Below are 23,697 nucleotides of genomic sequence, written 5' to 3'. Positions count from 1 at the left end.
GCGGTTATCCTCGGGTATGGGGTCTGGCGCTGTGTTTGATTTCTTCCTCATCTCTTATTTGGTCATCATGTACGAAACGGACTTGTGTTCATTTATTTTCTAAATAAAGGAATGAAAAATTATGGAAATTACGGACTCGCCAATTTGATCTTGATACACCAATCGTTTTTATAATGCTGGCATGGCTTCTTTTAACAACAAAGCCATAAATATAAAGTACCGCAGCGATGAACTAAGGACATGTACACATCACCATAATTACAACATTCAAATTAGAAGATGACGTCCTCGTCCTCCTGTCCAAGAACATCGGTTGTTTCTTGCTCTTCTGCATTGCCATTGTCATTGTTATTTTCAGTTTCAGCTTCCTTTTGCCGTCGTGCAAGAATTTCAGCATCTTGAGCAGCAGTGTCACGCTGCTTTTTATTGGAGACCTTCTTTAGTCGATAAAATTCCTCTCTATCAAGTTCGTCGAGTTCGGAATTGATATCTAAAAGCTGTTAGCGTGGTATTGAAAGAAGTAGGAAGAGTGATATGACGGACATTTAATGGTGTTCTCAGTTCGTGGAATGATGACATGCTCGCTATATGTTATTAGTAACTAAATCTTAAGTACAGTAGATAGGGTGGCTTTACATGGCGTTGACTAAAGCGTTTCGTTAGACATGAATCCTTTTAATTTTTCAGAGATCGCGGACATACCTCTCCTGTTGACAACCTTGATGACTTCATCCAGAATAACAAAAGCGGTCTGTTCAATCCCAATCAGCGGTCTGTGTACATGAAACACACATATAGAGCACTCACTTGCAAACTTGCAAGCTCCACGAGAGTTTCGACGGCTCGAGCATATGTTTCCCGAGATCGCTGTACTTGTTGACCTCCCTTTCCAAGACCCGTCAAGCCAAAATCATTTGTGCTTTCTGCGATCACGCTCTCGAATTGAGGAAGCAAGACTCCAGAGACGTTGTCTTGTTTTGTTCGCACACGAAATCTGGCTTGTTTGGCGGACTCTTGAATTTGAAATCCGATATCTCCTCCAACGGCATATGTGACCTCAGCTAACGAGAAGGCGGCAATTTGCATGACTCGGCCCATCTTCCTCTTCGCTTCATCGATCCGCCTTGTGATTTCTATATCGACGGTAAGTAACTCGGTCTGGGACATGCATGAGAGATCCGTTCTGGGAGTTTACCTCGGAATCGCCTATACAAAGGTGCATGTTAGCAAAACACTTAAGCGTATAATATAGCATGGCATACTTTGTCAAAGCCTCACTTTTCCTCTTCAGTAAACTGTGGCCTATCTCAGCGCCCTTGAGTTTACTCTTCATCAGGCCAAGCGACTGGCGGGTCGGAAAGATAGCTTCGCGCCCCTACACAAGAGTAAGTATCACAAGCTTCACGAGCGTAAAAATATACCAACCACTGCACCCGACATGATTGCTTTTCAGTATTATGCCCGTATTCTTATTGATTCGCAAGCTGAGTGTTGTCACCACCGCATGACGACGGACGGCTTAGGTCGATATGCAGGACAAAGCTCGGGCCACTGATTTGTCTCGTTGAATGCGGGTCGGCGGGCGCCGCTTGCACGAATGCGGTTGGTTCCTACCACGTGACTTCCCTCTCATCACCTCAAGAATCAAGAGTCTCTACGCGCTTTTAGGGTCAGTCAAATACCGTCGACAATCGCCCCTATCCAAGCCTGCTTTGCCTCCTGTCTGCGTGGGCATTGTGGTGGTGTTTCCTGTGGACTTAGGCAAAAATGCCAGGGACCTTGCTCCCTCCTCGATCCAAGCGGCACCACGCGCAAATGGAGCGAGTTTCAGCGGCAAAGCCGGATCTTTACTTGATCGTGAGTTTTTCACAGACTTTATTTTCTTACTCTCGCTAACGAGAAATTTTTATAGTCAAGTGAAGACATCATTTACGAGCAGGATCTCGGAGAAGATCCTGGAAGTATTAAGCCATGGATATCTTATATCGAATATAAGCAGCAAAATGGGACACTCTATGAACAAGCCTTTGTGAGTATATGGTGAAAACAATAAAATTTAATTGCTAACTGTTACAGATTATGGAACGGGCCTGTAAACAGCTCCCTCGGTCCTACAAGTTATGGAAACTGGTAAGTTCTAATGAGCCTGTCCATAAAAAAAAAGGACTTCAACTAAAATTACAATAGTACCTGGAACTCCGAATCAGCCATCTCCGTGGTCGCAACCCTGCTCTCCACCGCGACGAATACCAGAAAGTCAACGGACTCTTCGAGCGTGCCCTAGTCTTGCTCAATAAGATGCCCCGGATTTGGGAGATGTACCTTTCTTTCCTGCTGGAACAACCACTGGTCACACAGACTCGTCAGACCTTTGATCGTGCACTTCGTGCTTTGCCTATCACCCAACACAACCGCATTTGGAAGCTATACAAATCCTTCGCTCGTTCTGCCTCTGGAGATACCGCTATCCAAATATGGGCACGGTACATGCAAGTCCACCCTGAAACAGCGGAGGATTATATAGAGTTGCTCGTGGAACTCGGTCGCTACACCCAAGCCGTACGAAAGTACATGGAAATTCTCAATGATTCAACCTTCCGGTCGAAAGAAGGCAAAAGCCACTTTCAAATTTGGAGTGAGATGGTTGAGCTGCTCGTCAACAAGGCAAAGAAAATCGACACCCAGTCTTATGGAGGAATCGATGTCGAGGCCATAATCCGCAGCGGAATTGAACGATTTTCTGACCAAAGAGGAAGACTTTGGGCCGGTCTTGCTACATACTGGATTACGAAAGGCAATTTCGAAAAGGCTAGAGATGTCTTTGAAGAAGGAGTCACTACTGTCATGACAGTGCGCGATTTCACTATGATTTTCGATTCTTATGTAGAATTTGAAGAGTCAATTATCGGCACTCTCATGGATCAAGCTTCTATTCGTTCTAAAAAGGGCAAGGTTGATGAGGATGCAGACTTTGACCTCGATTTGCGCATGATGCGATTTGAGCAGCTTATGGACAGACGCCCTTTCCTTGTCAATGATGTTTTGCTCAGGCAGAACCCCAACAACGTCATTGAATGGGAAAAACGCGTTGGGCTATGGGGCAAAAACAAGGCAGAGATTGTCAACACATACGCCGCTGCCATTGCTGCTATCAATCCTAAGAAGGCACACGGCAAGTTCCATGAGTTGTGGGTGAACTACGCCAAGTTCTATGAGCAAGGGGGTGATCTCGACACTGCGCGAGTCATATTTGACAAAGCTGTCAAAGTCCCTTTCAAAACAGTAGCCGAGCTGGCTGAGACATGGTGTGAATGGGCCGAAATGGAACTCCGAAACGAAAACTTCGATAAGGCGGTTGATATCATGGCCAAAGCAACTCAAGCACCTAAAAAATCGACGGTGGACTACTTCGACGAATCTCTTTCCCCTCAGCAACGAGTGCACAAGAGTTGGAAACTATGGAGTTTCTATGTCGACCTCGTTGAGAGTGTTGGCACCACCGATGAAACTAGGAAGATTTATGATAGGATCTTTGAGCTACGGATAGCAACGCCCCAGACGGTGGTCAACTTCGCCAACCTTCTGGAAGAGAACAAATACTTTGAAGAGTCTTTTAAAATATACGAACGTGGCTTGGATCTATTCAGCTATCCTGTGGCATTCGAGCTTTGGAATCTGTACTTGACCAAGGCCGTGGATCGCAAGATTAGCATTGAACGGCTACGAGACCTTTTTGAGCAAGCTCTTGATGGATGCCCTCCCAAATTCGCCAAAGTATTGTATTTGATGTATGGCAACTTGGAAGAAGAGAGAGGCCTTGCCAGACACGCTATGCGCATTTACGAACGTGCCACGAGGGCCGTCTCCGATGAAGACCGTCTCGAGATGTTCAACTTTTACATTACGAAATCTGCGTCCAACTTCGGGTTGACATCGACCCGTCCAATCTACGAGCGTGCAATTGCAGCTTTGCCTGATAGTGAAGCTAAGGATATGTGCCTCAAGTTTGCGGAGATGGAGAGAAGGCTCGGTGAAATCGACCGGGCTCGTGCAATCTATGGGCATGCTTCGCAATTCTGCGACCCCCGTACCAATGCCGGCTTCTGGCAGAAATGGGAGGCATTCGAAGTTCAGCACGGTAATGAGGATACGTTTAAGGAAATGCTCCGCATTAAGAGAAGTGTTCAAGCACAATACAAGTTAGTCCACTCCCTTTCACCCAATTTTTTTTCTTGTCCTGGAAAACTAACAACTTCCTTTCCAGCACCGATGTCAATTTCATTGCCTCTCAGGCCATTGCCCGTAGCCAGCAACAACGCGCCCAAGAAAACGGAGAAGCAGACATGGGAGACGAAGAGGCAGACAAGGAACAAGCGGACGCGATGGCAGCACTGGAACGCCAAGCTCGTGCCCCAGTTGGGTTTGTTGCTGCTAGCACAGGTCCAGAAGGCGGAAATCGCCCATCTGGAGCCCAACAACCTGCGCCACCAGCAAACGTAAATCCCGATGCTATCGATCTCGATGATGATGAAGATATGAACGAGTAAAGAACTTGTGTCATCGTCGTATTTATCGACTCGATTACTTCGTGTGGCAGATTGTTGCCGATAGTAATTTTGACAAAGGGTATTTATTTAGATGTGAGGAATATTCTTGAACCAAAGGGGAACTCTGAAGAAGAACTGCATATTTTTATTATATAGTACGGCGAATCGGCGAATCTGGAGTCTACTGGTCATCTGGGAAGGGCAATGAATTTAACATGTATCCATTGAAATGTTTTCAGTTCCGAAGAAAAAAACTCAAATCTAGCGAAAATACAAATCAGTTTAACGTTGATTCAAAATACATCAAATAGGCATGTGTACTTTTTTTAAAAGGAAGAGTAAATTCTAAACATATACATAGTCAATTTATACCAACTTTCACAAGCTGTGTAGCACACGTTCACCAACTACCACCAATCGATCAATTGATGTCTAGTAGTGTTTTATATCTCATCGAGTCTATCTAAAAATCAATGATTCCCATCAATTGATGAATCCAGATATCTCGTGTCACCAGTTGACGAGGTTACGACAAAGCGTTCCTGCAATGTATTTCAATGCATCACCACCGCATGTAATAGGTTCACCACGCCAATATGAGTTGTTATGTATCCGAGTGAAATGAAAATATAAGAATAGTAATCTGATGATACAAGAGCCATAGACAAGTAATAAAAGAAAAAGGAGGGAAAAACAATGATAATAAAAACCAGAGATGACCGAAGAAAAGAATATTCGGTAAGATCTAAAACGCTATGGTATTCATGTCGCCGATCATTTCGTTAAATAATCCATGAGGAAAGAGTTGCTAGCGAGCCAACAAGTATATGATTAATCCACATCAGAAATCTGTGGAGCTGTATCACCCGACTGGGTTTCCTCTGTTGGCTTTTCATTACTGGGCTCCGCTGACTCAGTGTTGTTCTCTTCGGGACCGTGATTGTCACTAGAAGCTGTCGGTTTTCCTTCCTGGGGTGGAGGTGTTGGGAATAATTCTTCAAACAGGCTGGGCAGGAAGCGGTCAAGACGTTTGGAAGTTTCAACCCATATCTTCTCCTTGCTGGGATCATCCGCTGGTGGAGGAGCGAGGTATCCGCTGTCTGCCATGACTAGGAGAATATTTTTGACGCTCTCGGGAATTGCCTCTTCCTATTGAGATTATTAGCAATGTATATTAATAGTATAGATAGCAATACTTGGGCGACTCGTACCAGGCTATCCCCTTGGCCGCTATTCATCATTCGATCAAGAATATCTAGGATCTTGAGCCATAAATCGAGCATATTAGTTGAGCTCGATAGCTGGTCAAGATAGCGCAGGAAGGTCTTGCACACAAGCGTTGCTGCCTGAACACGTGTTTCGCTCATCCCAACTGGGTCAGAATGATACACTTCAGGCTTTAGCAACCGCAGGATGAGCGGGAATAAAACATTGTCGAAGATGGCAGTCCATTTTTTGCTGTCTTCAGACGAGAACTCAAGCGAGACAAGAGAGCGCTGAAGAGTTGAGATAGCACGATGCCGTATCTCACGACAGGGGTTTGTACATTGTACGGTCAACGATTGGAAGATAGGCGACCAATAAGCGGCCCAGGCTGCTTGGAATCAGTAACTCGAAAGAATAAAGAGAAACTAAATGTAAATAAAACTTACCCTCGCTTTTTTCCAGGTGGGATTGTTGGATTAAGGCTGGAGCACGGTTGGACATTTGATATATGAGGCCGATTGCATTAATGCCTCGTATCACAACATCATTCTCCCTAGTACAGTTAGTGAGTGGTTAATTAAACGTCGAAAACGGGATATTTCATACGTCGTTGGTTTCGTCGTTGGTTTTTCTGCTTTGTTTCCTCTGGCACGACGATGGGCATCTCTTTTGCGCTCTTCGGCTGCACCTACACTTGCTGCGTGCGCAAAATCGTGTGCAAGCCCAACTGCAGCCTCATAATTGTCCGCTGAGATAGCGGGTGGCACAGTCTCAACAATCTTTTGCAGTATCTCGAAGATCATAGGAGCAGAAGCACCGTCCGGAAGGAGGCGTTGTAATATAGACCAGAAATCGGGAGAAACAACGATTTCCCTCCTCAACGGATCTGAATCGGCTAAACATCGCGTCAGGCTCTTGAGTACTGGGGTAGCCGAGTTCTCTAGAATATCCTGGTCGAAGCTAGATATAGCATGCAATATCACGGGAACACGCATAAATGGTTGCTCCTAGGGAGTGTTAATTGGTTAAATATAATAGTCTTGAAAAGAAAACTCACGTAGCTCAAACGAAGAAGATTAAGCAGATAGTGTATCACTCGTGAAGTTATGATAGGGTGAATATTTCGCGCGTCTCTAACGATTGCCTGTAGCGAACCGGCTAAATTCTCACCGATCGTTTCAATCGTCTTATGGTCCCGAAGGGCCAAGACAGTGGCCAATTCCAATGTATACAACATGCCAGGGTTGTAGCCTGGAGATGTCAAATCAGTTTTGGTGCTAGGTTGCCGTGGCCCCCTAGAGGATGGGCGCTCAGGTTTCACAACAATGACAACCGAAGCATTCTCCTCTGGAAGTTCCAAAAGAAGTGCGTCGACTAGTGTCGAAAGAGAAGAATGGGGTAGATTCCTGTTGTCATGTTAGAACTAGTCTAGAAAGACTAATTAGAGGGACATACTTGAGATTTGCTAACACCTCGCCAATGCTGCAGGCATTAACACAGTCGATGGTGCATAGTGTATTATCGAGCTCTTCATCCGAAGGTTCGGGTGGATCATCGGCCGCATAGCTAGAAAGATATGATGTGAATGCCGAGAAAAGCCCAGAATCACCGCGGTTGTCGCGTTCTACAACTTGGGAAGGGGGCTGGAGAGGAATTGGGGGTATCTCGAGGCTGGAATTGAAATCTTGCCCAAAGGATGGAATGAGAGAATTGATAAAGAGGTTGTGGAGAATGCGAATAACGTATTTCCAACTTTGATCTACCACCTTCTCATTGCCGAGCAAAACTCTGAATAATACCACCGTGGCGAGCTGTGCTCTAAAATCTCGGCCAAACTTGACAGCCATCTCACTGACCATGACGGTTTTTTTGCCAGCTTGGACTTCCGTATTAAGTGATGTATTAGGTGGAGTGTCGGTCGCCAGGGTAGTAATCGAAGCCAAGCAGTAGATAATACGATCGTAGGCTTCCGTTATGCCGTACCTTGCTGCAATTTGTGCACACTGATCAAAGCCTTGAACCACCCTCGAGTACACGGCATCGTCAGAAGCAGACATGAAGACGTAAGAAAGCGTGGCGACAACTGGCCGCCAGATAGCAGCAAACATCTCAGCATCGTAGATATTAGTATCGCAAATAACCAAGTCGCCTGCGGCGGGAGTCTTCATCAACAGTTCCTTCCACGCGAAATCAAAAGCATGCTTATTCTCATGCTCATCAGGAAGGATAATTTCATTATGCTTGATGGAATTGTATATCCCTTCCAAGAATTCCGGAGCAAAGTCTTGACCGCCATTGACGCCTCTCAGATTTCTAGCAAAGTCAACTTGTGTCATCTTGTTCGCTGACTTGATGTTCGGATTGAAGAGATCGGTGTTAAGCATGATGATACCATATAACAAGACGAACAAGGCGTCTTTATCGGCTATTTCGGCTGGTTCTGCTTTTATCATATATTTTTCCGAAAAGACCGTCACAATCCTCTCAATCAATTGTGATTCACCAGGAAGTCGGAAAGATCCGAGAAGCTCGCGGAGAGCGTCAACAACGCTTTTCCCTTCGAAGTCAAATAAATCCACAAATGCCTCAAGCAAGCTCAAGTTAGATTTCTTGGATATAAACTCGCCCAATATTTTCTTGGAAATACGAGATGTACCCTTGAGAAAGCGCGCAACAAGTTCTGGATCGTCGGGATTCTCGATGATATCTTGGGAAGCGAGATATGCGATTCCCAATTTAGGGTCCTCGTTAAATTTGGCAGCCCCTCGAACAATAAGTTTCTTTCTCTTTCGCTGATTTTCCAATTTCGCGGGGTCAGGAAAACCTTCATATCGAGGCTCGTCGTCCAGTCTGTCAGCAATGGACTGTATAAATCCCAAGAGAGAGTCAAGGCAAAGAGGAGGGACATTAGTTGTGCTCCAGGTCGCAGAGTCTGGGAATGCGTTTCTGGAGAGTAGTCCAACCATGTCCTCGCAGATGTCTGCACGGTCTATCTCGCTGTCGTAGTTGACAAATAGATCAACCATAAAACTAGGTATACGGGCCAAGACTCCGATACTTTCAACCATTGCTTCTCGGGCCTCCGGTTTTCGAGATCCGCCTTCCAGTCCAAGTTTCTGTCGATCTTTTACAGGGACAGGGGTCGACCTGCCACTGCTAGTTTGAGAAGGAGAAGGTTTGACCAGCTTCGGCGCTTGTGGGACGCCTTCATAAAGCAATGGGTTGATGCCAGGCTCCCGTGGAATGTCAACACGAGGGTGAAGACATGCAACAAGGTAGGACAGATAAAGTTCCTGTTGAAGTTTTAGGACTGGTCGGCATGTTGACAGTAAAGTCCCTGCGACTCTAAGTGATCCATTGAGAATTGGAATGCTCTCTGACCGAACTAGCTGGAATAGGTGGCGGCAAAGATCGTCTTCAGCAAGTTCTGCCACGGAGGAATGACGAGCGATCGCAGGACCAGCAACTTCAAGAGCAACGTCAATGATTCTTAAAGCCATCACTCTCATGGTGTCCGTGTGTTGAGGGTTATGTGGATCCAATAAATCAATTAAAACGCGGAATAACTCTCGAATTGACAGCAAGCCATACGGCTTCACTTCTGTAGGTTCTATATCGTCGTTTTCAGGAATGGTTGTAGCCGGCGTATCTTCGTTACTTGGTGGTTGAGGAGGCGCTTCGTCACTTGAACGTTCCTTTTCTTCCTCTTTCTCGGGAGGGGCAGTGTCCGAGCCCATGGACGATGGGTGTTGAGGAATAACCGTGTCGCCGTCAACAGAAGGATCCATTTTCAATGTGGTCGTGGCGTCATCTGTTGGCTTTATCTGATGTGGCCCATCTGGCCGAGCCTCCTGCTCCTTTATCGTGCTAAGTCTCATGAAGATGACCTGGCACATATTGACCATTGACATCTCGGCAGATCGGCGGAGCACTTCTGATAGACGATTTTGACAGCACATGCTCAATCCTGTCTCCATCATTTCGCAAACGCTCTCATCCCCAAGCAATTCTCCCTCGGGCCGCGATAACATGCCTTCCATCAGTTTTAAAATCCTCAGCAGAACGACCTCGTCGGCGACAGTATCGCTAGCTTCGAACCGGCAATGTGTAATGGCAGCCGAAAGCAGCTGCATGGCTATGGAGATGCGGGGAGAGTCGCGGTTGATTATATTATAGGCGAGGAATTTGGTGACTGCGATCAATGCGAGCGAGGTAATTGGCGCCGACGTGGAAGAAGAACGGATGACTTGGAGAAACGGGTGCAGTAATGCCGGCGCATCAAAGGATCGAATGTCTTTACAACTCTTCAGGTCACTTCGGAGACGAGTGAAAGCGGACATGAGAGGGTTGTCTTGCATGCTCTTCCCTTTCTTACCCCTCAACCCCCATCTGTTGGCCAATGCATGATCTCCATCAACAGCAGATGAAGGAGTCGGTCCGGCAGAGTTTTCTTTATTGTTCCCGGGCGCCTTATTTCTCGTGTTTGCGATGGGAGAGGCCGAGATTTCGCGGTCGCTGCCTTTGGTAGAGCCACTCCCGCCCAGAATAGCGGCCACGGAGGAGTGAGCCCAGCGGGCATGCTTGCGCATAGCCGAGGTGACGGTAATGCATTCTGTGGTGACTAGGGACACCGGATCGACCGATATTGGCAGTGATGAGTCCGGCATCATGGATACATGAGATGGGGAGAGGGGCGACATGCTGAAGCACCTCAAGAATCTGCCATCTGGCGGAACTGTCCAGCGTTCAGTTGGTTTGGTTAGCTTCGGAGCCGGAGCCGCTGCCAGAGCTCCCCCTTTGGGTTTAGCGTGCTCTGTTAGTCCGTCGAAGTATATAACATAGTTAACTAGTTAGAGAAAACAGACGGTTTTTAGTTTTAGTTAGATGTTTGAATTAGTCCAAATCTAGTGAGCTTGAATAACTTCAAGGCTTCAATCTGCTAGTTTCTCTAAACAAGTAACGGCTAAAGAAGGTGTTGGGCGCTGGAGGCTGCCTGATCTATCACATATGGATGATGTCTTCTTCCCAACCGCAGCGACTCCTTGAAACAGAATCACCAAGAAGAGAGTGAAACTAATCCTACGTCTCTAACATGTGTTTGTTTGCCTGCGGAGAACCGTTTCTCTTGCATTCATATCCATGGATTTAGCTTCAAACACGTGAAACCCGATATCCGACTAATCTATATTGGGACTAGACCCACTCCATTATTGGCTGTAACCAATCGCAATCACTGGAAGTGGCTTGTCGGTACCTCGCTAACCGGATAGGGTTAGACGGTTGATCGCTAGCATTCGATTCGCCACTGGCTGTTGTTGATGCCCCACTCTGCGCATCCCAGGCTCAGCGCATAGCGAGAGTTGCGGTCAGTGACTTTTCTTCTGCATTTTATGACTGTACGATCTCTGAGATGCAGCGACCTGGCTTGTCATATTGCATCCAATTCGATTGATAGTCTGGGTGTGTGACGGTTTGACTGCGCTTTACACCTTGCTTGCTTTTGTTTTGATGACTCGCATCCGCATCCGCATCTTAACGCGCCCCGCCGCTCGCGCTCTGGTCATTGTTCTGTGAATTGCCAGCGCACACTTCTACAAACACCTAACTTAACTTTTCAACCTTGGTTTCGCATCCATACTTTAATCTCTATCTTGCAAAATTCCCTGCGTACCACGCTCTGCGCTGAGCCTCCAGACTTCATGGCGCGCTTCGCATGCGCTCTCGCCGCTCCCGATGTTTTGATATAAGCATTTACGTTGGATGGAATAGCACGCGCGGAATCAGACGAAAAACCCGCACGAATCGGACGGCGCTGATTGCTCCATGCCTTTCAGCCCTGCGCGTTTCTTGAACGACAAATCTATCAGTCCACGAGGAAGGCGCAACTGGTAAACCGCTGATGCGAGCACCATGGCTACTATTACGAGCTCCCTGGCGGAGCAGCCGCTCGAGCAGCTGGCGCTGTACCATGTCGTGGATCCCTACCTGTCGTCTGTGTTCGTTTTCTACGGCTCCGTTGCGACTGCCAGCAGTTCTCGAAACCAAGCCCATGTCTTCACAGCTGCCGGCATTAAAAGCTATCCCCGCATCATCGTCTCTCCCGCAGCTCCTCTCTATGTCGCCGTCAACCACCTCCCACGAGAGAAACAAGGCGACGAAGTCTGCCGTGGTCTGGCTGTTAGCCTCCTCAAATATTTTAAAGACTTGCCTACGCCGGCCAAAGAGTGCATGACCCTGCTTGCGAAGGCCGGCAAAGCTTCCGGGAGAATTCCGAAGATGTTCGAAGAAACTCACGCCGCTGAGCTGGCCAATCGCATGACCAAAATAACAAATACTGGCGATATCGTGCGCGATCTCCGAGATGCATATGACGACAAAAAGGCGCCATGGATCGATTTGGACGTCGTAATGCCACCGGGCTCGATCATACAACCCGAGCCAGAAAACGACAAAAAGGCAGCCGAGCCGGACGAAGCTATCGATGATGGCCAGGCTAGTGGACAATATGGGAAATATGCCCCGTTGATTGAAGCTCTTGGTGATCCGATCTTTCTTCCTACCTCCCGTCTTCGGCGAGCACCATCTCAGCCAACAAATCTCAGCAGGTCCAAGGTGTTTACAAAAAGCCAAAAGGAATCGCTACGGCTCGCCATGTGTGAGGTCGTCGATACTGAAGAACGTTATGTGAGCAAAGTTTACGACTTAGTCCACAATGTTGTTCAGGAATTCGAACACAAAGCCCGTTCAAAAGCCGTATCTAGCTCAAGTCCGGACGAGACTGCCCTAGCCGAACTCTTTCCACCCTGTCTCAATGAAATACTGGAAGTCAACATGGGCTTTCTTGAAGTGATACGGCAGATTTTGGAAAACACCGAGCATGAAGCTATAGCAGATCTCGCACAAGATACCGACCTACAATCTTCAGCGTCCTGGCGCATTCAATCAAAGCAAGGAAAAGATCCAATGGGCACAATCGCATTTGCGAATGCGCTGATCGAATGGTTCCCCCGGTTCGCTACGCCATACGCCGATTACATGAAAGCGCACACCGGATTCACGCAGACCTTGAATTCTTTCTTGAAAGATGACAAGACCAGTTTCTCTCGACGAGTTTACGAGACTGGCGAGCAGAAGCTGCGCTCTTTACTCATGGAGCCTGTCCAGCGACTGCCCAGGTATAGCCTACTCATTGATGCCATGACGAACAACATTCCGTCGGTCCATCCTTCTGTAAGACTCTTTCTCAAGGCCCGGGATATTATCAAGGAAATTTGCTCCCTCGATACTCCAGCAAACACCGACTACATGCGGAGCCTGAGACGTTTAATGAGCATGGTCGAGTTTTGGCCACCTTCTGTTGTCCCTCAAGGTCGGCTCATAAATGCAATCGACTCTTCCGAAGTTCTCCCGCCATATCGTGCGGGAGATCAAGACCTATCCAACAATAACACCATGATGCTTCTCTACAAGAACTGTCTCGTATTGCTATCACGGACCCCAGGAAGCAACATGACAGCACGCGGTCTATTATCGGAGGTTGAAAATCAAGCTGCTACTGTTACCACAGGCGAAAAACCGTTGTCGCAACCGAGCCCGCAGTTTCGTTTTATCAGGTCGTTTGACTTGGCGACCTTGTTCTGTTTGCAATCGTCTAATGGCAGCATCTTGTATCTTATGCCCAGTAACACTCAGCCCACTGGTTCTCTTGGATCGGCACAATTAACACCGCATGCTCTGCAATTATCGGGGATGTATGAAGGGCGAGCCAGTCGGCTCATAGAAGAAATTCTCAAAGCCAAGATTGAGGGTCGATTCTCCGAGAAAGAACGTGAGAGTGCCAAGTGGACGCTACGGAGTCCTACTGTGGTACCTGGAAGTCTAGGAATCATCGCTCCTGTGTTTGAAGAGGACCCTAATGGGCTGATGCAAAGAACTGGCCATTCAAAGGCCCGAATAGTGTTTGATACTCCTAAAGTCATATGCATGAAGACTTTAGAGAATGCGTCCGTTGATGTGATTGTCTCTGTGGCATTGACTGAGGATAGTCGGTACAGACTGGAAATTAATACTGCTTCTGGCCTCAACGCTGTGGAAACTGTGACCGTTGATGAATTCATATCAACCCTCTTAACAAGGCGTGAGTTCACCTTGATTTCTCTTCTTTCACGTATTTTTTCACTTGGGGTTTGCTGACTAGATATAGTTTGCTCCATTCTTCCAGCTATATATCATCCGCAAAACCGCAGCTTGACAGAAACTCTAGTTTACTCGAATATGGATATACTTCGCCAAGTTGGAAATCATATCATATCTCAGACGAAAACTTCTCGTGGATTCCGGCCTCCATCCCCTACGAAACTTATTTCAAATCTATGGGGCGGTGGCAGTCAGACAAAAGATGCTCCCTCGCTATCAAAGGCGTTTAATCCGAACTTGGCTCTAAATGACATTCCGAAGATGGCCCCCAAGTCCTCAGCACGACCAACAACGTCGCCTGCAGCACTAGATGAGGCCCCTCCCAAAATCTCTATTATTGCACCGCAGCATGCAAATGAAGATGATCGCCTTCGAAATTTGGAACAAACATTTTCCTCTTACATCCTTGCTCTACGCTCACGAAGTGGTAATATAGTTGGCCGTACCTTACGAGGAAGGGCCGGCGCGGACAAAACTATGGTCAACGAACTCTACAATGTTCTTATTGAAGACTCTAGCAAGCTCCAAGCGGCCGCAGAAGTTCCTGTAGATGTTCTTTTTGTGGCTTTTGAGACCTTCGTTGCCAATGCTTGGAGCGATGAAATCGGACCAATCCTCTCGTCTGATATTCTCGTAGCTATCCAAAATAGCTTTGATTCCTCATTTCCCAAAGACTTTGAAGAATTCTTCCGGCGAACTATCACCGAAATAAGTCCCCAAAACAATCGCGCGTTGAGTGCAATGGTTCGACTTCTAGCTGAACTTCTAGATGCCTCCGGAAACGATGGCGATCGAGGTGCATTGACAGCCGCATTTGCAGAAATTCTTGGTAGCAATGATGCGCCAATGCAGTACATATCCCTGCTCGATCGTTTAGTTGAGGATTATGATAACCTCTTCGAAGAAAATCCCAGCGGATCAAAGTCAATTGAGACTACTCCCAGCAGACCTTTATCATCCCATACAGGCTCAATAGGTTCTAACGCATCGTCATTCCGAAAAAGATTTGGTTTCGGCTTGCATCGCGATAATTCAACTCGGTCCGACGGGGAGAGTAAAGTTAGCTCACTCATACGAACACTGAGCAAAACGAAGAATATTGCCAACGACAATGACGGGAGGATAACACTATCTCGCTCTAGGTCCACGGACACAGATTCGAGGCTAGCGGATCTTCTACGGCCGACAACACGCGAACGGCCCCCAATATATGGTGCTTTCCGGTCAGAAGAGAGTATTCGACGTCCTGGAAGCTCCCATGATGATAGCTTCATTTTACATTCTATTGACGAGCGGCCTTCTACGCCGCAGAGGGAACCTGGACGCAGGAAGAAGAGGCGTAGCTCGCTGTCTGACCTTCCTGGTTTTACAACGCCTACGCGGCCGGCAGCGCTGTCCCCAATTGATACCCCGAAACCTCTGACGCCCGCATCTACAAAGCCTCGTCCTCAATCCGAAGTCATTTCTAGCCTCCAAGGGATACAGATGCATGACAGTCCTGCCACTGAATCCCCTAGTCGAATTCCTCAAACGCCGCACTCTCCGAATCGTGTTTCTCCAACCAAACGGCTTGGGTCCCCAATAAGACGTCCTACCTCGCCTGTCCGTCAAGGGTCGCCAACTCGCAAGGAGAATGCACAACCGCGTTATAAACTGACCGAACGAGCTGTCAATAAAAAGAGCGATGGCCCGATATCGCCTTTATACACTCGAAAGAAACGTTCTGAGACCCTTACCAATATTCCTCAACCAGCGAAGATGACATTGCAACCCAAGGATCGCCCGCTTACTTCACATGGTTCGGAATCGGGTACGAGGCGTGACCAGCCCTGGTCATCTCCCCAAAAGCCTCAAAGACTGCGACTGCAAAGTCCTCAAAAGGTAAGTGTGAGGAAATAGTACATTTTATTGGCTTTATCTAACAGTTATACAGCTTCGAGACCGGATCCAAAATGAAGCACTGGCTCAGAGCAATGGCGAGTCTACGTTCCAGGCTGAGTTGCAGCTTATTAGCAAAGAGATCTCCGCCTTGATGCAGCCGTCCTCACCAACCAAGCAACGTCAGCCTATATCATCTGAAATGACTGCAGCTGGGAACATTATGAGCCGTGTGCGGAGTTTAGAAAACAAATTCACGACTTTCAGCACCGACATGAGTGACCGGACGGCAGCTTTGCAGAAAGACCTAGAAAGCTCATTGATTGTTAGCGAGAAACGAGCCAAGAAGTTGGACGAGCTCTATCGTGAGGCGAGTGCTGAAAATGAGGCACTTTATGAGAAGTTCAACACCGAGCTCAGCAAGGTTGTCAAAGATGTCCGGGCGGGTAAAGGGGAAGATACTTTGAAGACGCAACTCAGAGATGCGTTGGAGGAACTTGGACGGGTAAAGAAAGAAAATTTGAGGCTGAAACGAGAAGTTGGGGGTCTCAAGGCTGTTCGGGCCGACACTGACTTACCAGCTAGAATACCTGGAGATGGGAACGAGGCACCATAGCCAGTTTGTACATGTTCACCCGTTCTTTGTATGAGTTAACGTTATGCATATAGATATTATGTAGCTTTGCGTGCTGAATTGGCTGGCTGGTTCTTTTGAGCGCTACACAGGGTTCATGTTACATACCTTACTACGCATACTATACATACCATTGTTATGTTCAAACGATTAGATATGTAAGCCTCCAGAGTCTATTATCTATATCTGACTTGCTGCGGATTCTTCTGTAGACACGCTGGAACCTGCGACCACACATTTGAAAAATGTATGTAGACATGGATTCATCTTTCAATGGTTTAAGTAGTATAAATGAGTGAGATATAAGATGTCATCCGACTTGGCTTTTCCAGTGTCATAGTTCCCAAGTCAATGATTGATACTGCACGTTTTCTAATTCAATGTTCACCATGCATAGATACCATCTTTATGAACCAGACAACCTACATCCGCATCTCGTTCTCCACGGACAATGCTAAGAGAACATTTGAGGATTCCCGGAGTCATCTGCATCTCCTGCCATTCCCCAATCGCTCTTTTTATCTTCGTTTAAACCACGAAGATTCGATCTCACAAACCCAGGGCTCACAGCAAAGACTTTCAGCCCATTGGAGCCACAACCCCTCTCTTGCAAGACAGCAAGCATATTCAGAGCAGCTTTACTGACTTGATACGTACCACCATTCTTGATTTTATCGTGACTTGAAGATTGAAGTTAGACCATGAAAGTCGCCCATGCTTAAATCCGGGCTGCTAATTCAACCGTCGCTCGCTATTAGGTTTATATTTCATAGATCAAGTGATTACCAACGCCATACATGAAATGCCAAAGTCGCTATAAATTGAAACGCCAGGAATGTATGTATACAACGTTTGTTTAAAAGGAAAAAAACAACAAACCTTCAAACGAATACCTCAGAGTTAATGGAACCATTCCTATTCGGTTTGAGCCAACCAAGAAGTTCCAGTGCCTTCACATCAACTGTCTTATACCCCCACTGGCACTGGATTCCAAGACCTGTGCTCCCCGATAGATTCAGTCCAAGAGTGGGAAGAGCAAGGTATTTCTCCTTTACACTTTCATCAGGTGTAGTGTGCTTAGTTGTGACAACGGGCAAGGTGAACCGGGATTTATACGGTGCCACCACACTAAAGATTTCCTTAGAGTGCCCGTATATCTCTAGTGCATGCGATATTGGGATCATATCCTCTTTGCTCAAACTACGGACAGTCACTGAGGTAGATAAATCGCTTTCTGTTTTCGATTTGAGCCGGAATTGGAGCCAGTATCGGGAGTCCCAAAGGACTGGAGTGGAAAATCGCTCGTTATGCAGCTCCGAGACGACAAGCTCAGGAGATGAATAGGCTCTGAATGGGAGTCTTGACACATGCCAAACATTTTTGGCTCCTTTATGTCTGACAGACACTAACCGGTAGTGAGCTCCCGCGATTGCGAAGTCGTCTGGTTGTCGACCTGCAAAGATCGCCCTGGCCAAGGCGGCATATTTGTGGAGAGGAAGAGATTTGTGATCAAGAGGTGATATCAGTTCTGTTATACGGCGCAAACTAGCTGCTAATAGTCGGGAATCCCTCTCGGACGACATCAAGGGGTGCGACTGATCGAGCGCTGGAAATTGGATTTTCATGGTACTAGACTCGGCGAAAAATTCGAGGAGCTTACATTCCCGTAGCAGAGAGTCTGTCTGTCTCATCATATCATGCAACGAAGCTCGATTTCTTGATAAAAATGCTTCCATGGAAGGAGGTTGGAAGGCACGAGGCAGCTTGTTACCCGAAAGTAAACTTCGAATCGTGTTGCGCACCGTTAGTGTTGTGTCGAAATTGGTGGGATCGGTAACGTATGGAATCTGTAATTGTTCACAAGTATCTAGTATTCTGGACTTTGTATATGGCAACAGTGGTCTGCAAAGCAAGGCACCCCCTGCGGCCATATCAAAAGAAATGCTGCCTTTGGAAATTTGCCGCTTCCCATTGTTTCGACTTGCGATTTTCTCAAAATGCCCACTACCTGAGATACCCCATACATGTTGACATTCGGGAATTCGACTCAAAGGAGATATTCCAGTCAGCCCCTGACGCCCTGAACGTTGGCATAATCTTAGGATTGCCGTCTCCACGTTGTCATCCGCATGGTGACCTGTGAGTAACGCCGCCAGCTGGTCGGTATGGCATGCTTGGCCAAGAGCGAGGTAGCGTTTCTGTCGAGCAGAAGTTTCAAAGGCAGTTACTTCGGTGACGTCTTTTTCTGACGACCATGTCAATGGCAGTATTTGAGATTCTATGCCTGCGCGAACTTGTCAGACTGCAACACAATGTGATATATACCATAAAGAGAAGATCAAAAATCAAATTACCAAGATTTTTTAACCACCCGAAAACTTTCAGTGCTTCCTCGGAACTCTCTTTACGTGCCTTGTGGTCGACAATAAAAGCTTTGAAGAAGAGCTCCAGCTCTGGCTTAGCTAGTTGCAACTGTCTGCACAACCCAGCCAAGATCATTGAATCGGCACCTCCACTAACAGCAATTCCTGAATGATGCAAGAAGTATTATCAGTAAAAATGGAACAAAAAATAAAAATATGCGTATCACATTATTTAGGATTGTTTTGTAGCCAGCGCTTTTACCTACCCATACGGCGTGCCAGGCGCCGGGAACGCGTGTATTGCGGATTGCCCCTCCATGCGGTCTCGAGGCTTTGATAGAATTGCTGTACCGTGATAGGTCCGTACGGTTTTTGCTTGAGTAAACTCGCCATTTACTTGCTTAAATTCAGGATCCTGGAAGTTGTCATGAAGGTTGTCGAGATGAGGTTTCCAAATTGGCTGAGAGCGGGTAAACACTGATTGGACAGAACCCGCGTCTTGGCGGGCCCATCATGAAATCGCCTACTTCAGAACATTGACCTATCAAGTCAATTTTTTGAATCCAACTTGTAGAAAGATAGCTATTACGAAGACGAACAATATTCCAGATATGGATTATTTGATAGCCATTCACAAGTTCACTCTCGAACAATATACATAAAGAGACTATAACTACAAACACATAATGTGCACTGCTGATGGTGCTGAGCCACGATAGGGCCGAGGATTTTACAGTGGTAATAATAATGGCTTATAGACACTGACCATACGGTCTACAATACATAGAGGTTTGCCTCTAGAAAGGAACAGAGCCCTTTAGAGTAGCTAAACACCGGAGATAAGAGGCGGCTCCGAGTTTGTATTGGGAACGGAAGGGGGCAACACGCCGTTGGGATGACTTCCATCGGTCGACTCGGTCGTTGCCGGGGTTTCTGTACTTGGTACTTCGACCACGGGGGGGCGGATTGTTTTCTTGCCGTTGGCTTTATAATATAGTATCATGTCGCCACCGGCACGCCAGATGTGGGTTCGTATTGTCGCGAGGGTCATATTCTCGGGGATCAACTAGAAGAGGTTAGGATACAAAGGTTTCAAAAAGAAGCATCACATACGATATTTTGGCAATATAATTCCAAATATTCTTCCGGTTTCATCGGGTTCGGGTCAGGATCGGTGGGATCCACGGGATCAATTCGTTCAGCAACGTAAGCGAGAACTTTCTTGACTCGCAGCATACGGTTGGCATTAAGTCGCGAGCTGTTGCTGTTGGGCGATCTATATTTTATTAGCACGAGTGTTTTCTGTCCACGAGGAGTTTACATACACATCAGGCTTCGCGATCGGGGGTAGTTGGTCTTCGTATGGCTTGAGAACGAAAGCAACCTTAACCACTTCCTTGGCCACGATTTGGTTCTAACAAAGCTAGTTAGTTTCTGTAATAAAGTTTTCAAAAAATTTCCTCGGCTTACCTTTAACAACAATTCTCCTAGCCAGTGGGGAACGGCTTTCTCGAGTTTGTCAGTTTCCTCTCGCACGTTCCCTACAAAACCGCGGTAGAGATCAGCGGCTACGGCCGTGTCACCGGATTCTTCTTGAATCAATATTGACGTATTAGGAGGTATATTCAACATTGGTGTATCGGCATTAGAACTGGGCGTGATCCCAGAGGCCAAATTTGAGCCGGGATTTGCAGCCAGGTATGTTTCGTACTCGTGACGGATCCGATCGATCACACCACCAAGACTGTTCTCAAACACTTTTTCTTCCTTTTCAGATGACTTGTCCGACTCTTCTGGCTTTTCTTCCGGTACTGGGCTCTTGACATCAGTGGATGTTCTACCCAGCTTTTTGGGGAACTCCATTCTGAACTTTTTCCCGAACAATGATGATCCTTTCCGCTTCTCTTCTTTCTCTGGCTCAACTGGCGATAGAGGAAGCGCTGTAGAAGCTTGATCTTCAGCTGCAGTTGACGGCTGTTTGTCCGCTTCGATTGCATGCGTATTCGAGAAATAATCGCTTGGTTTGTCAGAGAACGGAGTATCCAGATCATGACCAAGGCCGGTGGAGGACCCTTCTTCGGTTGTGGGAAGAGAAGAGCTTAGGTTACTGGCACTAGGAGCTGCTATGTTATGGCCTGGCACGGCAATGCTTGAATGGGATCCATTCACAACGCGTGGCGTCGTTGATGAGGTATCAGGAAGCACCTGAGACCCTGGGGTTTGTTCGGTGGGATTGTCGACACGGAATTCTGCTGATTTTGCTACAGCTGTCTCACGGTATGCTTCATCGCGCTGAATCTCTTCTTCAACCAAGTCACCAAACAGCCATCGGAGTACCCACTTCCCGAGGTTGACTAATATCATCGTCGTTGTTAGCTATCCAACCGCACTTTGGAGTATCTAGGTCTGCCTTACGCCTCTGGTCTTGACCATGTTCATCGTTTTCAGAGTATCCCACTTCATCGGCATATATCTCTGCATCAAAACAACGGTTCGGCTCGAGGATTACCGACAGACGGCCGGTGCGGATGTCCACCGTACACCAATTGGCTATACTTTCAACCGTATTGACTTCCGATGCGACATCCTCTATGTGGCGCTTTCCAAAGGCTTTCAACGGGACACACTATTATTGTCCATAAGAATTTGCATGGAAAAACAGAAAGGATATGGCTGAGTACCTTGATTAAATCCCACAAGACGACCTCACCGGCCGTGTCTTGAGTCAATGTCCGCTTTCTGTCATTCAGCAATGAATACTTAATCAATCCATGCTGTCCTTCGATTGTCTCTTCTGGCACTGTGTGAACAGGCAGTACGACGCCTAGTTCTTCATCATTGACGATTTCGTTAGGTTTCGGGCTGCTAACGGAAGAATATATAGTAGCTCTTTCCGGATCCAGCCCTGGAAATGTCGCTGTATTTGAGAGCAGAAGCAGTGAACTGTGTGGTATTTTATTCTTACTCGATCCAATAGGGCCCTGGGATGTCGATTCTGGAGGAGACTCAAGTGTTGGCGAACCGCCACTAAATCGTCGAGCTGAAGTGTTGGGGAATTCAATATCAGCTGTTGTATCCACGTCACTCCAGCGATTGATGCTGGACTTTGGAGTCGCAGTCCAGATGGAGCCGCCTGTAGCCACGACTTTGACCACACCTTCATGTTCTTGCAGAGCTGCAATTGATGTTCCCTGATCAATATCGGGCACGTCTCTCGTGTCAGTTTTAGCAACAAGGCCCGACCGGTCACTGGAGTAAAAGACCGATAGCTGAGGATGATCGGAGTAGAGCGACCAGACACTATCGTTATGCATGGTCAAAGTATGGGTACACCGACCGGCGGTCAACGACCATACCTTGACAGTCTGGTCAGAGGACGCGGTCATGATTGTGTCGCCAGACTCGTTAATCAAGATACCCCTAATGTTGTCTGTATGTCCCACGAATTTCGTAATAAGTTTTCCCGATTTGGGATCCCAGACTCGCACCACTGACTCGGGCCCACCGGTTGCGAGGACTGAACCACCTGTCCCTAGAGCATACACTGAGCCTTTTTCAGTGACTTCATCTCCGCATGTGTCGATCTTCAAGATGTCGCCGCCGCCGTTGAGATCCCAAAGCACGACCTTTTGATCCAAACCGCCGGATGCGACCCAGTTGGACTGCTGCCCAGAAGTCGCCAAGCACTTGACATAGTCGGCATGGCGACCGATAGAAACGGGAAGCTCATTCGCCTCCGACTGTGGCCTCCAAACCCTGACCGTCGTGTCCGAGGATGCCGAGACCAATGCAGAGTTGTTTTGTGTGAGCACAATGTCGTTTATCCAGTGACTGTGAGCTTGAACTTGATGTCGGTGACTTATCGTCTTGGAGCCTTTCGCGGATGAGGATAGTGACGATGACGGGTTGCGATTCAAATCCCAGGAGCATAGCACTCCATCACGACCTGCGGAGTACCTTGAGATCGGTCACCGCGTGTTAGTAAGAGGACATGGTAGAAATCGCCCGATAATACTCACAAAATGCCATTGTCGGAGTCAACCGCGAGCCCATTTACACCAAGTCGATGCCCACCGGGGGCATCTGGAAGAGGGAGCACTGATGGAGAGAAAGTCAGTTGGCTGGGTGTTGAGGGGGTCATCGCCGGGGGCTACCCACCATAGCTCACTCTTTGATGAGTGAATTTGCGTGCCATTCAGACGAAGCACTGTACACTATTCAAAACGAAACAAGACGAAGCCCATGGGCAACGATAACAGAGGTGCAAAACGCGAAAAGAGCGTTTGTGTGTGTGTTGGGTCGGGGCCAGAGCCGCAGCAAGACAACCACGGTTCCGGAGAAGGTCCGGAAGTCAAGTCAGAGACCTCGACCGCCGTATGCGATGGGCATTGAACGGTGGGATCGCCTGCCGAAAGGAGATGGTTGAGAGAACGAGGCTTGAGGTGAAGAGAGGAGATACTCGAGAGCCGTGGCGAATGGCGACAAGGTCCGTGGCTGGTGAAAGTATGTCGTCGTCGTTGAGAGACAAAGCAGTAGTGACGGCGGCGATCGGCTGCAGTGGATGTCGGAAGCTTGCGTGGGGAGAGGGGAACCAGTACGTAATTTACCGGTCGTTAGTAGTTACGGGGTACGGGTCGCCGGCCTGACTCGTGTGGGGAGGAAAAGTATATTAATTAGAAATTCAGAACAAGCTAGACATACACTCAGGCCTATACTAAGTTACTAACTTCCTAGGATGCGCCTATCGCAGCGCACGTACGAAGTAGTGCATGGTAGTCTGTAACCTCATTACAACTCTGTCCGTATTGCGCTGTACTGGATCGTATTATTGCGCGTGCTCCCCACGTGCCCTGGCTCCACTACATTGACGTGC

At 47.4% G+C, this 23,697-nt stretch overlaps 6 protein-coding genes across 6 annotated transcripts; 2 read left to right on the top strand and 4 right to left on the bottom strand.

Moving 5' to 3' along the window:
* Positions 1-272: 272 nt before the first annotated feature.
* On the bottom strand, positions 273-1,440 carry TRUGW13939_05660 (uncharacterized protein; the record flags this gene model as incomplete). The annotated part of the gene is made up of 8 exons (XM_035488821.1): positions 273-490; positions 544-584; positions 637-646; positions 703-751; positions 808-1,133; positions 1,196-1,206; positions 1,263-1,375; positions 1,426-1,440. The coding sequence occupies 8 exons, from the start codon at positions 1,438-1,440 to the stop codon at positions 273-275; spliced, it is 783 nt and encodes a 260-aa protein (XP_035344714.1).
* A 327-nt stretch (positions 1,441-1,767) lies between these two features.
* On the top strand, positions 1,768-4,547 carry TRUGW13939_05659 (uncharacterized protein; the record flags this gene model as incomplete). Its single annotated transcript, XM_035488820.1, has 5 exons — positions 1,768-1,857; positions 1,913-2,029; positions 2,077-2,130; positions 2,188-4,199; positions 4,265-4,547. The coding sequence occupies 5 exons, from the start codon at positions 1,768-1,770 to the stop codon at positions 4,545-4,547; spliced, it is 2,556 nt and encodes an 851-aa protein (XP_035344713.1).
* An 831-nt stretch (positions 4,548-5,378) lies between these two features.
* TRUGW13939_05658 (uncharacterized protein) lies at positions 5,379-10,453 on the bottom strand (the record flags this gene model as incomplete). The annotated part of the gene is made up of 6 exons (XM_035488819.1): positions 5,379-5,696; positions 5,759-6,141; positions 6,200-6,306; positions 6,360-6,760; positions 6,811-7,159; positions 7,209-10,453. The coding sequence occupies 6 exons, from the start codon at positions 10,451-10,453 to the stop codon at positions 5,379-5,381; spliced, it is 4,803 nt and encodes a 1,600-aa protein (XP_035344712.1).
* A 1,210-nt stretch (positions 10,454-11,663) lies between these two features.
* TRUGW13939_05657 (uncharacterized protein) lies at positions 11,664-16,443 on the top strand (the record flags this gene model as incomplete). Its single annotated transcript, XM_035488818.1, has 3 exons — positions 11,664-13,890; positions 13,957-15,830; positions 15,883-16,443. The coding sequence occupies 3 exons, from the start codon at positions 11,664-11,666 to the stop codon at positions 16,441-16,443; spliced, it is 4,662 nt and encodes a 1,553-aa protein (XP_035344711.1).
* Positions 16,444-17,342: 899 nt separating this feature from the next.
* On the bottom strand, positions 17,343-19,217 carry TRUGW13939_05656 (uncharacterized protein; the record flags this gene model as incomplete). Its single annotated transcript, XM_035488817.1, has 3 exons — positions 17,343-18,745; positions 18,816-18,989; positions 19,091-19,217. The coding sequence occupies 3 exons, from the start codon at positions 19,215-19,217 to the stop codon at positions 17,343-17,345; spliced, it is 1,704 nt and encodes a 567-aa protein (XP_035344710.1).
* A 433-nt stretch (positions 19,218-19,650) lies between these two features.
* TRUGW13939_05655 (uncharacterized protein) lies at positions 19,651-23,019 on the bottom strand (the record flags this gene model as incomplete). Its single annotated transcript, XM_035488816.1, has 8 exons — positions 19,651-19,890; positions 19,938-20,100; positions 20,150-20,238; positions 20,295-21,178; positions 21,240-21,450; positions 21,506-22,781; positions 22,844-22,922; positions 22,983-23,019. 8 exons carry the CDS (start codon positions 23,017-23,019, stop codon positions 19,651-19,653), a joined length of 2,979 nt encoding a protein of 992 aa, XP_035344709.1.
* Positions 23,020-23,697: the final 678 nt, after the last annotated feature.

This window comes from Talaromyces rugulosus, chromosome III, assembly GCF_013368755.1.
Source record: "Talaromyces rugulosus chromosome III, complete sequence".
NCBI classification, from domain to species: Eukaryota; Fungi; Ascomycota; class Eurotiomycetes; order Eurotiales; family Trichocomaceae; genus Talaromyces; species Talaromyces rugulosus.
Note: the sequence above shows the minus strand (reverse complement) of the source record. Positions and strands in the feature narration are given on the sequence as shown.